Source organism: Monodon monoceros, unplaced genomic scaffold, assembly GCF_005190385.1.
Source record: "Monodon monoceros isolate NGI ecotype Baffin Bay Population unplaced genomic scaffold, NGI_Narwhal_1 Super_Scaffold_7, whole genome shotgun sequence".
NCBI classification, from domain to species: domain Eukaryota; kingdom Metazoa; phylum Chordata; class Mammalia; order Artiodactyla; family Monodontidae; genus Monodon; species Monodon monoceros.
Genome location: NW_021703784.1, coordinates 59,770,831 through 59,782,183, shown reverse-complemented (window position 1 = coordinate 59,782,183; position 11,353 = coordinate 59,770,831). Strand labels below are relative to the sequence as shown.

General features: G+C 39.6%; 1 protein-coding gene across 1 annotated transcript in view; it reads right to left on the bottom strand.

The window, feature by feature from the left end:
- The window catches only part of ZNF215 (zinc finger protein 215), a 193,123-nt gene that overhangs the window by 2,966 nt on the left and 178,804 nt on the right, over positions 1–11,353 (bottom strand). Inside the window, exon 8 of the mRNA XM_029207138.1 lies at positions 9,585–9,655. Coding sequence (XP_029062971.1) covers positions 9,585–9,655 — 71 coding nt within the window. The remainder of the gene's footprint in view (positions 1–9,584; positions 9,656–11,353) is intronic.

Genomic DNA, 11,353 nt, shown 5'->3' with positions numbered 1-11,353 from the left:
CAGCAAAAGACAAAACAAAAACAACATGAAGATCTAAAAAATTGGAGAACATGGATCAAGATGAGAGGAAATCAAATTTATCAAAATAGGTTAAATCTCCCCTTAAAAAGTTTTGAAAACCCTTGATTGAATTAAAATTTTACTTATATGCTATTACAACAGAAAAGATTAAAGCAAAATGATATTGGTCAATTGACCAATTTTCAATTGCTCAATATTGATTTATTGATATAAAAGAATAGGCAAATGTTTATTAGGCAAACAAAAGCATGCCTACAATATACTTTTAAAGGTTAATTTTAAATGAACTGATTAAACCCATTAAGGTGGGTAATAATATAAAAACCAAGTTTCCTAAATTCTTGTAATAATCAGAAAAATACAATGGGTGCAAAAAAGGGTTTGAAATACTAAAATTTCTTTAAAAGGAACAAATAGCAAAAATGTAGAATGAAAATAATGAAAAACAAAACATTTAATTGAAAATAAAGGGACTTGTATAGAGCAGATGTTCTTAATTTATAGATTTATTTCCAATCTCATCAAAATCCCAATGAGATGTGAAATTGAAAAAAGTCTTCTAAAGTCTTTTAAGAAAAATAGATATTGGAGAAGAGCAAAGATAATTATAAGAAAGATTAATGAGATTGCCCTAACATATAATAAATGATATATTGAAGTTAAAATACTGAGAACTTGATTGTACATTTGAAAAAATGTTCAGAATGCTCAGTTATTACTAAATAGCTTAAAAATAAACCAGTATATGGTTTACATATATATATATATAAAACATTAAGTAGATATGCTTAAATACTTTACATGATAAAAGATTTATGTATAGAAGGACTATTCAGTAAATGGTGCTGAGAAAATTATTTAACTCTTTCGTGAAAAATAAAATTAGGCTTTCGTCTCATGACCTATATCATATATACTGATCTAATATATATTAATTAAAGCACAGGTTTTCAAGCTGTGTTCCATGAACCTCCATATGGTTTCATGAAGGCTGGTTCATCAAAAACAAAGCCACAAGTTAACCCCATCCATCTTTTCTGATTCACGTTCAAGATTAGCACAAGATTTCTTTCTCTCTTTGTTTTCTTTTAGAGGAGGTTCTACCATTTTAAACATAAAATGTTTAAAATTCACCAAAGTGGGTTTTTCCATGGTTGAAAACACACATGCATTTTTTGAGAGTTTGATGAAATGGAAGAACTCAGAAAAAATACCTAGGAATTTGACCACATTAAAAAAATTTAAACTATAGGTTAAGAACATATGGAAGTCAAGACAACAGGGAAAATATTTGCCCTGATTAGGATAGTTATGAACTTTTATAAGTTAATACAAGAGATGGACACCAACTTTAAAAAATGGCAAAGGACGTCAACAGATTAAAGCAATGAAAATACCACTATCATTAACAAAAATTGTAATAGCTATTTTTAGTGAGAGTACAGAATGATTGATACTTATACACATCTTATGTTGAGGGTAAATTGACATGCTTTGGTAAAGCTATTTGGCCAATTATAAGCCTTAAAATTGTTATTATTCTTTGTCCTACAGTGATTTCATATCTAGTGTATATCCTGTGGAAATAGAGTTACACTCTATTAGGGTACTTCATTTTTTTTTTTTTAACATCTTTAATGGAGTATAATTGCTTTACATTGTTGTGTTATTAGGATAGTTCTATTTGCAAAGAACAGAGATCCACTTAAGTTATTTCATATAAAAATTGAGTTATATAACATTATGTTTTAAAATCTCACCAAAAAAGAAAAAGAAAACACTAGGACAGAAGCTTCAATATGAGAATTTGCCGTAGAAAGCCATTATTAGACAAGGAGGCTACTCTTTCAAGAACTTTTGTTTCTCTTTGGTTATTCCTCTCTTCTCTACAGACTGACCTCCTGTTTACTCACTCTGTGCATGCTTATAATTGCCACCACATCCTTGAATATAGTTTTTTCAATTTTATTGCCCAACACTAACTTGTAACTTCTGGGTCTCTGTTTAGATTTCTGAGTAGGGGAAGATGATTGGCTCAACTTATAACTACTACCTCCTGACAAGTCTGAGACCAGGCCAAACTATAGGCTACCGGTAAGCCTTTGGATTGGCCTGCTTTGTATCAGATGTTCACTCTGGTGCTCTCAGACATGCCCAGGGATGAAGTGATAAGGCATATAACACGGTTGTAAGGGCTGATGTTCAAATAGGTTTCTCCAGAAAGTGGTGGGTCTGGGCTAAGCATTCTGAACCAAATTAGAACAAGTACACAGATAAATGTTTAAGATATTTATTATAATATTTCTATGCTGCCCTCCCCCCTAAATAGGGGAAAGGTCATATAAATTATGGGTCATCTACATGATGTAATCTTATGCAGTCATTAAAACCTATATTTTCCAAGAATGTTATAATAAAAATATACTTATGGTGTTAAAAGTACAAGATATAGAACTCTATATGGGGTAAGATTCTATTTATATTTATACAGATATTTCCATGGGGAAAACATTGGATGTATACAAAAATGTTATTAGTGGGTTTCTTTGAGAGGATCTTTGGTTATCTTTATGTTCTTCATGCTTTTCTGTATTTTTTATATTTTTATTGGTGTCATTTAAAAAAATAAAATTTTACATACAACTTATTTAAAATGTTAATGATTACATGACATTCCATTGTGTGGCTGTACCATAATACTTATCGCTATATTATCGGGTATTTAGACTGTTTTAATTTTTATATCATGAATTGAACTGCCATAAGTGTACTTATGTATGAAGTTTTCAATTATTTTAGTTAATTTTTATAATGATTTTCTATATTCAGTTATTGGGCTAAAAGATAGGAGGCAGAAGGTATAATTTGTGCAAAGAAATGGAATAATGAAATTACATGATGTATACAGCCAGCTACAAGTAATGTCAAAGTACCTGACAACAATGTCAAAGCTAAGTACTTGACATTGTTGGATTATAAAGTATAAAAGCGAAAGGTGAGGTTAGAGGATGGCCAGGTCATGAAGGACTTCTTGTGCCAAGCTAAAAAATTTCTCATGGTCATGGAGAGACATTAAAGAATCTTAAACAAAGCAACAACAGTATGTCATTTGGAAAAGACTTCAACAACAGTGACTGGATATCCAGATACTGGATATTTTGTAGAGTGAGGGGAAGAGGAGCAAGAACGGAGGTCATGAGGCCATATAGTAGACAAGACAACGAAGTGGTGTCAATGAGTTTTGAAAGTAGGAGGCAGTTTTCTTTTTTTTTTTAATATTTATTTATTTGGTTGCGCTGGGTCTTAGTTGTGGCAGGCGGGCTCCTTAGTTGTGGCTCACGGGCTCCTCGGTTGCAGCATGTGGGCTCCTTAGTTGTGGCATGTGAACTCTTAGTTGCGGCATGCATGTGGGATCTAGTTCCCTGACCAGGGATCGAACCCAGGCCCCCTGCACTGGGAGCACAGAGTCTCATCCACTATGCCACCAAGGAAGTCCTCAGTTTCCTTTTTTTTTTTTTTTTTTGCGGTACGTGGGCCTCTCACTGTTGTGGCCTCTCCCGTTGCGGAGCACAGGCTCCGGATGCGCAGGCTCAGCGGCCATGGCTCACGGGCCCAGCCACTCCGCGGCATGTGGGATCTTCCCGGACCGGGGCACAAACCCGTGTCCCCTGCGTCAGCAGGCGGACTCTCAACCACTGCGCCACCAGGGAAGCCCTTAGCTGTAAATTAAAAGGGTTGAGATAACAAGAGTCCTAAGGTCTCTTGTGAACTTATATCTCTAGAGTAGTGCATACTACATAGTAAACTATTGATTTTCACAGGACCCTGTTGCCGGGAAGTCTTCTCAAAAGTTTAACGTCATTTTAATTTCACAGTCACGTCAAGAAAGGTCCTACTAAGTGCACTCTATAGTCAAGAAAAATCGTGGCTTGGAAAGGCTCACGATTAGCCCGAGGAAACCAAGTGGTGAGACCCAGCTGGAAATCTCACCAAGTCTCCAGGCACCAAATGGCAAGTCTGTTTCATAGTACTGGAGACTAGAGGTCACCAGACACTTCTAATAGCAATTGAAGAGAAGCCCAAAGGACAGAACAGTTACCCAATTTTCATGGGAAAATGTGTGGATTCCGGGATCCGCAGAGAATACATGAGCGACCTGGCCAGGAAAGCCCCACTGCTCTACAGCAGGAGGACTAACGCAGCAGCGGACTGTGCTGGCGCCAAACCGCTCCACCGGGGCCGCAAGGGGTGGTGCCTCCCAGCGGAATACGTCCAGAGGCTGCAGTGGCTAGACTGTTTCTTAGGCGAGGACTCGAGTATCCTTACTGCCTTGGCAAGCAGTCCGAGCCTTCAGGCCTGCCCAACTCTCAGACTGGAGGGACTCCTGAGGGCAAGCACAGGTTTAGCTTGATTTCTTATTTTTGTTGATAGGCTGAAGCTTCCAATTGCACACGCTCTTAGTGAAGATCTCTTAAGGCTCATACGAAACTCCTACTGCTCTCGCGGTAGCAGTGAGCTCAGACCACTCCGGGCTGAGCTGGGCCGACTTTATTCTGGGAGCTGGTGCGAATGGTTTGGGATCCGCCTAATTTCTGGAGAGGGTGGGGGTCCGGGCTGGTTTACAGCGCTCTATTCTAGAGAAGCTGACCTCTTCAGACTACAAAAATGACAGTCCCTACACTCCACCGGCCGTCTTCCCACCATTCTGCCCTTCCCTAGGGGAAGAGAACAGAAAAGGAGGGATGGATCCCTTCATAGCTAGGACTCAGGTCAGTAAGCGTTTCCTCTCCATCTGGAAACGCAGTTTCAGAGTCATCTCGGAGATCTCGTCCCCATGCTGGAGGCTTAAACATTGTCAAATCTGGTCTCTGGAATCCTGTGCTTTCACATCATTTCTATAGTACCTTCTATATAGGCATTAGGAGTTCCTGTAGTGTTTCTGACTTCTAGCACAGTGTTGACACATTATAAATGTTTAAGGGATGGATACTGTTGAAGAGACAGTATCATCATAACTTCACATCTTAAAATGATTTCAAGTCCATTGAGAGAAAAAAATTTAGAATTTTGGGGTTTAGGAACAAAGAATCCATTAAAATTTTTACACGTGCCCCATACGGAAGTAGTATTCCCAGTTGCTTTTTTTTTTTTCTTTATTTTTTGGCTGTGTTGGGTCTTCACTGCTGCATGTGAGCTTCTCATTGCGGTGGCTTCTCTTGCTGCAGAGCATGGGCTCTAAGAGCATAGGCTCAGTAGTTGTGGCACATGGGCTTAGTTCCTCTGTGGCACGTGGGATCTTCCCAGACCAGGGATCGAACCCATGTCTCCTGCATTGGCAGGCAGATTCTCAACTACTGCGCCACCAGGGAAGCCTTCCAGTTGCTTTTATATGAAAACTGAGTCACAGGAAGAGAAACCTGATTGAAAAATTCCCTTCCTCTTTAAACTAGTACTCTTTTTATATTCATAATGCAATTGACAAGAAATAAAACTTTAAAACAGCATCAAGCAAGTCACTGTGCAGGTAGTCCTCATGTCAGCCTTCTCTCCCACTTTTGTGTTATCCACTAAATAGTGAACATGAAGGAATTATTTTAGGATCAAAGAGCCAAACAGATAGAAGCTGATGCAGAATATTGATTGACTTTTTTTTTAATTCCAAAAAGTTATACATTTTCATTCAGAAATCAAAACCACTGAGATGTTACCATTTCGTACCCATGAAGACGCAAAGGAAAATTCTGTTATTCCTGGAAGTTTAATCTTCTAATAGCCTCTTTCTTTTCTTCCCTCAACCCTTCTATCTCCTGTCCAATTACTTGGTTTCCTCTATGACATGCATACAGGCATACCTCACTTAACTGTGCTTCACAAATGATGAGGTTTTTTGTTTGTTTTTTACGAATTGAAGGTTTGTGGCAACCCTGCATTGTCAGATGATGGTTGGCATTTTTTAGCAATAAAGTATTTAAAAATTAAGGTATGTATATTGTTTCTTTTTTTTTTGCAGTATGCGGGCCTCTCACTGCTGTGGCCCCTCCCGCCGCAGAGCACAGGCTCTGGACGCGCAGGCTCAGCGGCCATGGCTCACGGGCCCAGCCGCTCCGCGGCATGTGGGATCCTCCCGGACCGGGGCACGAACCCCCGTCCCCTGCATCAGCAAGCGGACTCCCAACCACTGCGCCACCAGGGAAGCCCTGTATATTGTTTCTTTTAGAAATAACGCTATTGTGCACTTAATAGACTACAGTATAGTGTAAACATGACTTTCATATGCACTGCGAAACCAAAAAAAAAAAAATTCATGTGACTCGCTTTATTGCATTATTTTCTTTATTGAGGTGGTCTGGAACCGAACCCACAATATCTCCAAGTTATGCCTATATTTTAGTATTAGACCAGATATCTTTGGTTTTATCTTCCAGTGGGCAAAAGGCCCCCTTTGCTCTACTGCTGTCTTCCACCTGGGCAGATCCCGATCAGTATCCACCTTTAGATTGTCAGGCAACTGGTGAATATGCTCCCAAGTGTTCGTTTTTGCTGGACTTTGTTGTTTTAGAAATAACTGCTTTGATCTAGTCAGTGTCTGCTATCCTTGGTAAGCCTGCATTCACATGTATAAACGCAGACACACATTCAGATATTTGAGAGTACTAACACAGGCACAGGATTTTTGAATGGATTTTTCTGTAGTTTATATTTTAGCTCTGAATAGGTCTCCAAGAGTTGTTACCTTCCTTTCCTGGTTCAATGATAGATGGGAAAAGTAAAGGCAGGCCTCTCTCCTTTTGAAAGAAAATTTCCAACCATTTCATAATTGAAAATATCAATATATTAAAGTAGGTGGTGGGGTAAGGTGGGATTTATCCCTGTCTAAACATGAACTGCTCTATCTATGATGAATTCTGGTGCTACAGGTTCTTCCACAGAAAAAGAAGTTTGACTCTTAGAAAGCCTGAACACATACAGTTGAGGAATCCTTCATCCCTGGAACTAGAATTTATTGCATTTGATGTTTTGGAGGGTTGATTGTTAATTTCTGAGCCAGGCTATTGCTTCTTTGGTCAATTATTATAGTTATAATGGCTGTGACTTTTGAGCAATTACCATGAGCCAAACACTGCTACATCACTGAGTGCTAATAATAATGAAAATTATATATTTGCATTTCATTTGCAACTCTTGTACTTCAGTAGTAGTAATATATTATTTCATTTGAGCTGTATAACAATCAAAATGTGGGCCAGTTATCCCCCTTCTCAGGTGAGAAATCAGAGTCCCAAGTTAAATAACTGGTTATAGGACAAATTAGTAGCAAATCCAGGATTAAAACCTAGAAGTTTGATTTTCCATATCTCTTAAGACTATATTAGGAGATGAAATGTTTTATAAGAAGCATTTTCATTAAAAAAAGGAAATCAAAATACTAATCCTATGTATTTTTATTTCTCAGAAACTGTTTTTTTAGCCACTAAACTCATTGTCACATACATTTAGTAAGTGATATCTCTTATGATTTTCCTCACTTGCTAGAGTGGTACCTAGTTAATGTCTCTGACAAACAATAGTAGATCCTTCTTTTAAGAAATAACCTATTTCAGTCATTACAACATCAAAATGAAGTAATGAGGGCAAGAGAAATCAACTTGAATATCAAGGAATCCTTGGAGAAAACTGACAGAGCAGAACTAGTATTGGTAAATTACTAAGTTCAAAGATCACATCTATTAAGGTAATAATGAATAGATCCCAGTCAGAGCCACTGTTCATAATCCAGTCATAATTTAGTGCAAACAATAGAAATACTTTTTTTTATTCAAAGAAATACACAAACTTGAAAAAAGTACTGGTACGTGTTAGTGGGATCATCAGTACAGAGCCAGGATGGACAACACCTTCAAGAAGTTTGGCTGGCCTGGAGGTGATGTATTAATTAACTAGATGGGGGGAATCCTTTCACAGTGTATATGTATCAAATCACCAGGATGTACATTTTAAGCAACTCACAGTTTTATCTGACTTCAGATTTAGAGATGATTTTTTAGATTTGACACCAGAAGCAAAGTCAGCAAAAGCAAAAATAAGTGAGACTACATCAAACTGAAAAGTTTCTGCCAAGCAAAAGAAACCATCAACAAAATGAAAAGGCAACCTACCAAATGGGAGAAAATATTTGCAAACAGTATATCTGGTAAGGGGTTAATATCCAAAATATATAAACACAACTCAATAGCAAAAACAAACAATCTAATTAAAAAATAGGCAGAGGATTGGAATAGACGTTTTTACAAAGACAAAAGGTACATGAAAAGGAGCTTTACATCACTAATCATCAGGGAGATGCGAATCAAAACCACAGTGAGATATCACCTCACATCTATTAGAATGGCTATCAAAAAGATAAGAAATAATATGTATTAGCAAGGATGTGGAGAAAGGGGAGCCCTTGTGCACTGTTGGTGGGAATGTAAATTGGTACAGCCATTATGGAAAAGAGTATGGAGGTTCTTAAAAAAATTATAAATAGAACTACTGTATGACCCAGCAATTCCAGTTCTGGGTATTTATCCTAAAAAAATGAAAGCACTAAATCGGAAAGATATCTGCACTACCATGTTCACAGCAGCATTAATTACAATAGCCAAGACATGGAAGCAACCTAAGTGTCCACTGATGCATAAATGGATAAAGAAGATGCAGTATGTATATTTATACACAATGGAATATTATTCAGCCATAAAAAGAAGGAAATCTTGCCATCTGCAATAACACAGATGGATCTTGAGGGTATTATGCTAAGTGAAATAAGTTAGAGAAAGACAAATACTGTATGATCTCACTTATATGTGGAATCTTAACCCCCCCCCCAAAAAAACCCAAACTCATAGATACAGAGAACAGACTGGTGGTTGTCAAGAGTGAGGGGGGATGAAATGGGTGAATGTGGTTAACAGGCACAAACTTCCAGTTATAACATAAGTAAGTCTTGGGGATGCAATGTATAGTATGGAGACTATAGTTAATAATACTGTATTGTATATTTCAAAGTTGCTGAGAGTAAATTTTAAATGTTCTCATCACGAGAAAAAAAATTTGTAACGTGTGGCGATGGATGTTAACTAGATTTCTTGTGATCACAATATATACAAATGTTGAATCATTATGTTGTATACCTGAAACTAATGTTATATGTCAGTTGTATCTCAAAAACAAACAAACAAAAACACTTCTACTTATGCTACAGATAACCTAATTGGGTACAGAAGCTAGTCCAAGGAGAGCTGGACTCCCAAGGATGTGAATCATAGATATATTCAGGAAGACTAAGGTCCACTAAAAGTCCCTCATCAGGTCATTTTGGATCCTGTATCAGACATCTTCCATTTGCCTTTCTAAATCCACTCCTATCCTTCTCCAACATTGGGAGGCTGGCCTAAATGGACTATATCAATAGGCTCCCGAGCCCTCTGGCTTTGACTAGGTTTGGCCAGTGGGAAGCCCTGACAGACTGGAGGGTTAATTTTGACTGGCTGCTCTTCTAGATCTGAAGTCACAGCTCTTACCAAAGTGCCTTCTTTACATGACTTTCTCCCTTCCAGTTTCTGAGATGGCTCCTTCCTCTTCCTCTTCAGGCCTAGGAATAAAACACCCCCTTGTTACTACCACTGGAATACTTCCCTACTTCTTGTGGTTTCCCTAAACTCTGCCCACACCTCTTTAAATAGTCCCAGATTGTTAAACTATTATCAAATTATTTTAAAACTAGAACCTGTTTCCTGCTGGGACCCAGACTGAAATACTTATTGGGACCAAAGTGGTCCTAGAAAATAGATCCTCTAAATGGGGTTCAGGATTGGGTTACTGGGAGCAGCACAGAGATAACCTCCTTGCTGGAGGAAAAAATTAATTTTAGGGTATAGAGATTTCTCAAATTATCACTAGTGGCAGAATCGAAGAAAAGTGCAGGTAGAGGGCAAGGTGTTGAGAGATCAAGTGGCTATGACATTCAGTTGCTATGATGAAAATAATGATTTTAAAAATTTGGAGCCATCTAGCTCAGCCGCCGGGGCGGGCGGGGCTGGGAGCTGAGGGTCCGCCTTCAGAGGTCGGATCCCAGGGAGAGGACTGGGGTTGGCTGCGTGAACTCAGCCTGAAGGGGGCTAGTGCGCCACAGCTAGCCGGGAGGGAGTCCGGGGAAAAGTCTGGACCTGCCGAAGAGGCAAGAGACCATTGTTTCGGGGTGCGCGAGGAGAGGGGATTCGGAGCACCTCCTAAACGAGCTCCAGAGACAGGCGAGAGCCGCGGCTATCAGCGCGGACCCCAGAGACTGGCATGAAACGCTAAGGCTGCTGCTGCAGCCACCAAGAAGCCTGTGTGCGAGCACAGGTCACTATCCACACCCCCCTTACGGGGAGCCTGTGCAGCCCGCCACTGCCAGGGTCCCGGGATCCAGGGACAACTCCCCCGGGAGAACGCACGGTGCGCCTCAGGCTGGTGCAACGTCCCGCTGGCCTCCGCCGCCGCAGGCTCGCCCCGCATCCGCACTCCTCCCCCCCCTCCTCCCTGGGCCTGAGTGAGCCAGAGTCCCCGAAGCAGCTGCTCCTTTAACCCCGTCCTGTCTGAGCGAAGAACAGACGCCCTCAGGCGACCTATACGCAGAGGCGGGGCCAAATCCAAAGCTAAGCCCCGGGAGCTGTGAGAACAAAGAAGAGAAAGGGAAATCTCTCCCAGCAGCCCCAGGAGCAGCGGATTAAAGCTCCACAATCAACTTGATGTACCCTGCATCTGTGGAATACATGAATAGACAACGAGTCATCCCAAAATTGAGGCGGTGGACTTTGGGAGCAACTGTAGACTTGGGGTTTGCTTTCTGCATCTAATTGGTTTCTGGTTTTATGTTTATCTTAGTTTAGTATTTAGAGTTTATTATCATTGGTAGATGTTTATTGATTTGGTTGCTCTCTTCTTTTTAATATATTTTTTCCTTTTTCACTTTTTGTGTGTATGTGTATGCTTCTTTGTGTGATTCTGTCTGTACAGCTTTGCTTTTACCATTTGTCCTAGGGTTCTGTCTGTCCGTTTTTTTGTTGTTGTTTTGGTTTTTTTAGTACAGTTTTTAGCGCTTGTTATCAATGGCTGCAAGGCAAATACGGCTGAGGACCAAATCACACTCTGACTGAAATGGTTGCAAAATTGCAGCACTAATTAAATTCATAACCTGGTCAGAGATACGGTAAGAGAACTGATGAAGAGCAATGGATAGGCATTTGGGTAGACACCAGTGAGGCTAAGAACACGGCCACCCCATTCCTCTGAACCTCTCTTGTCAATA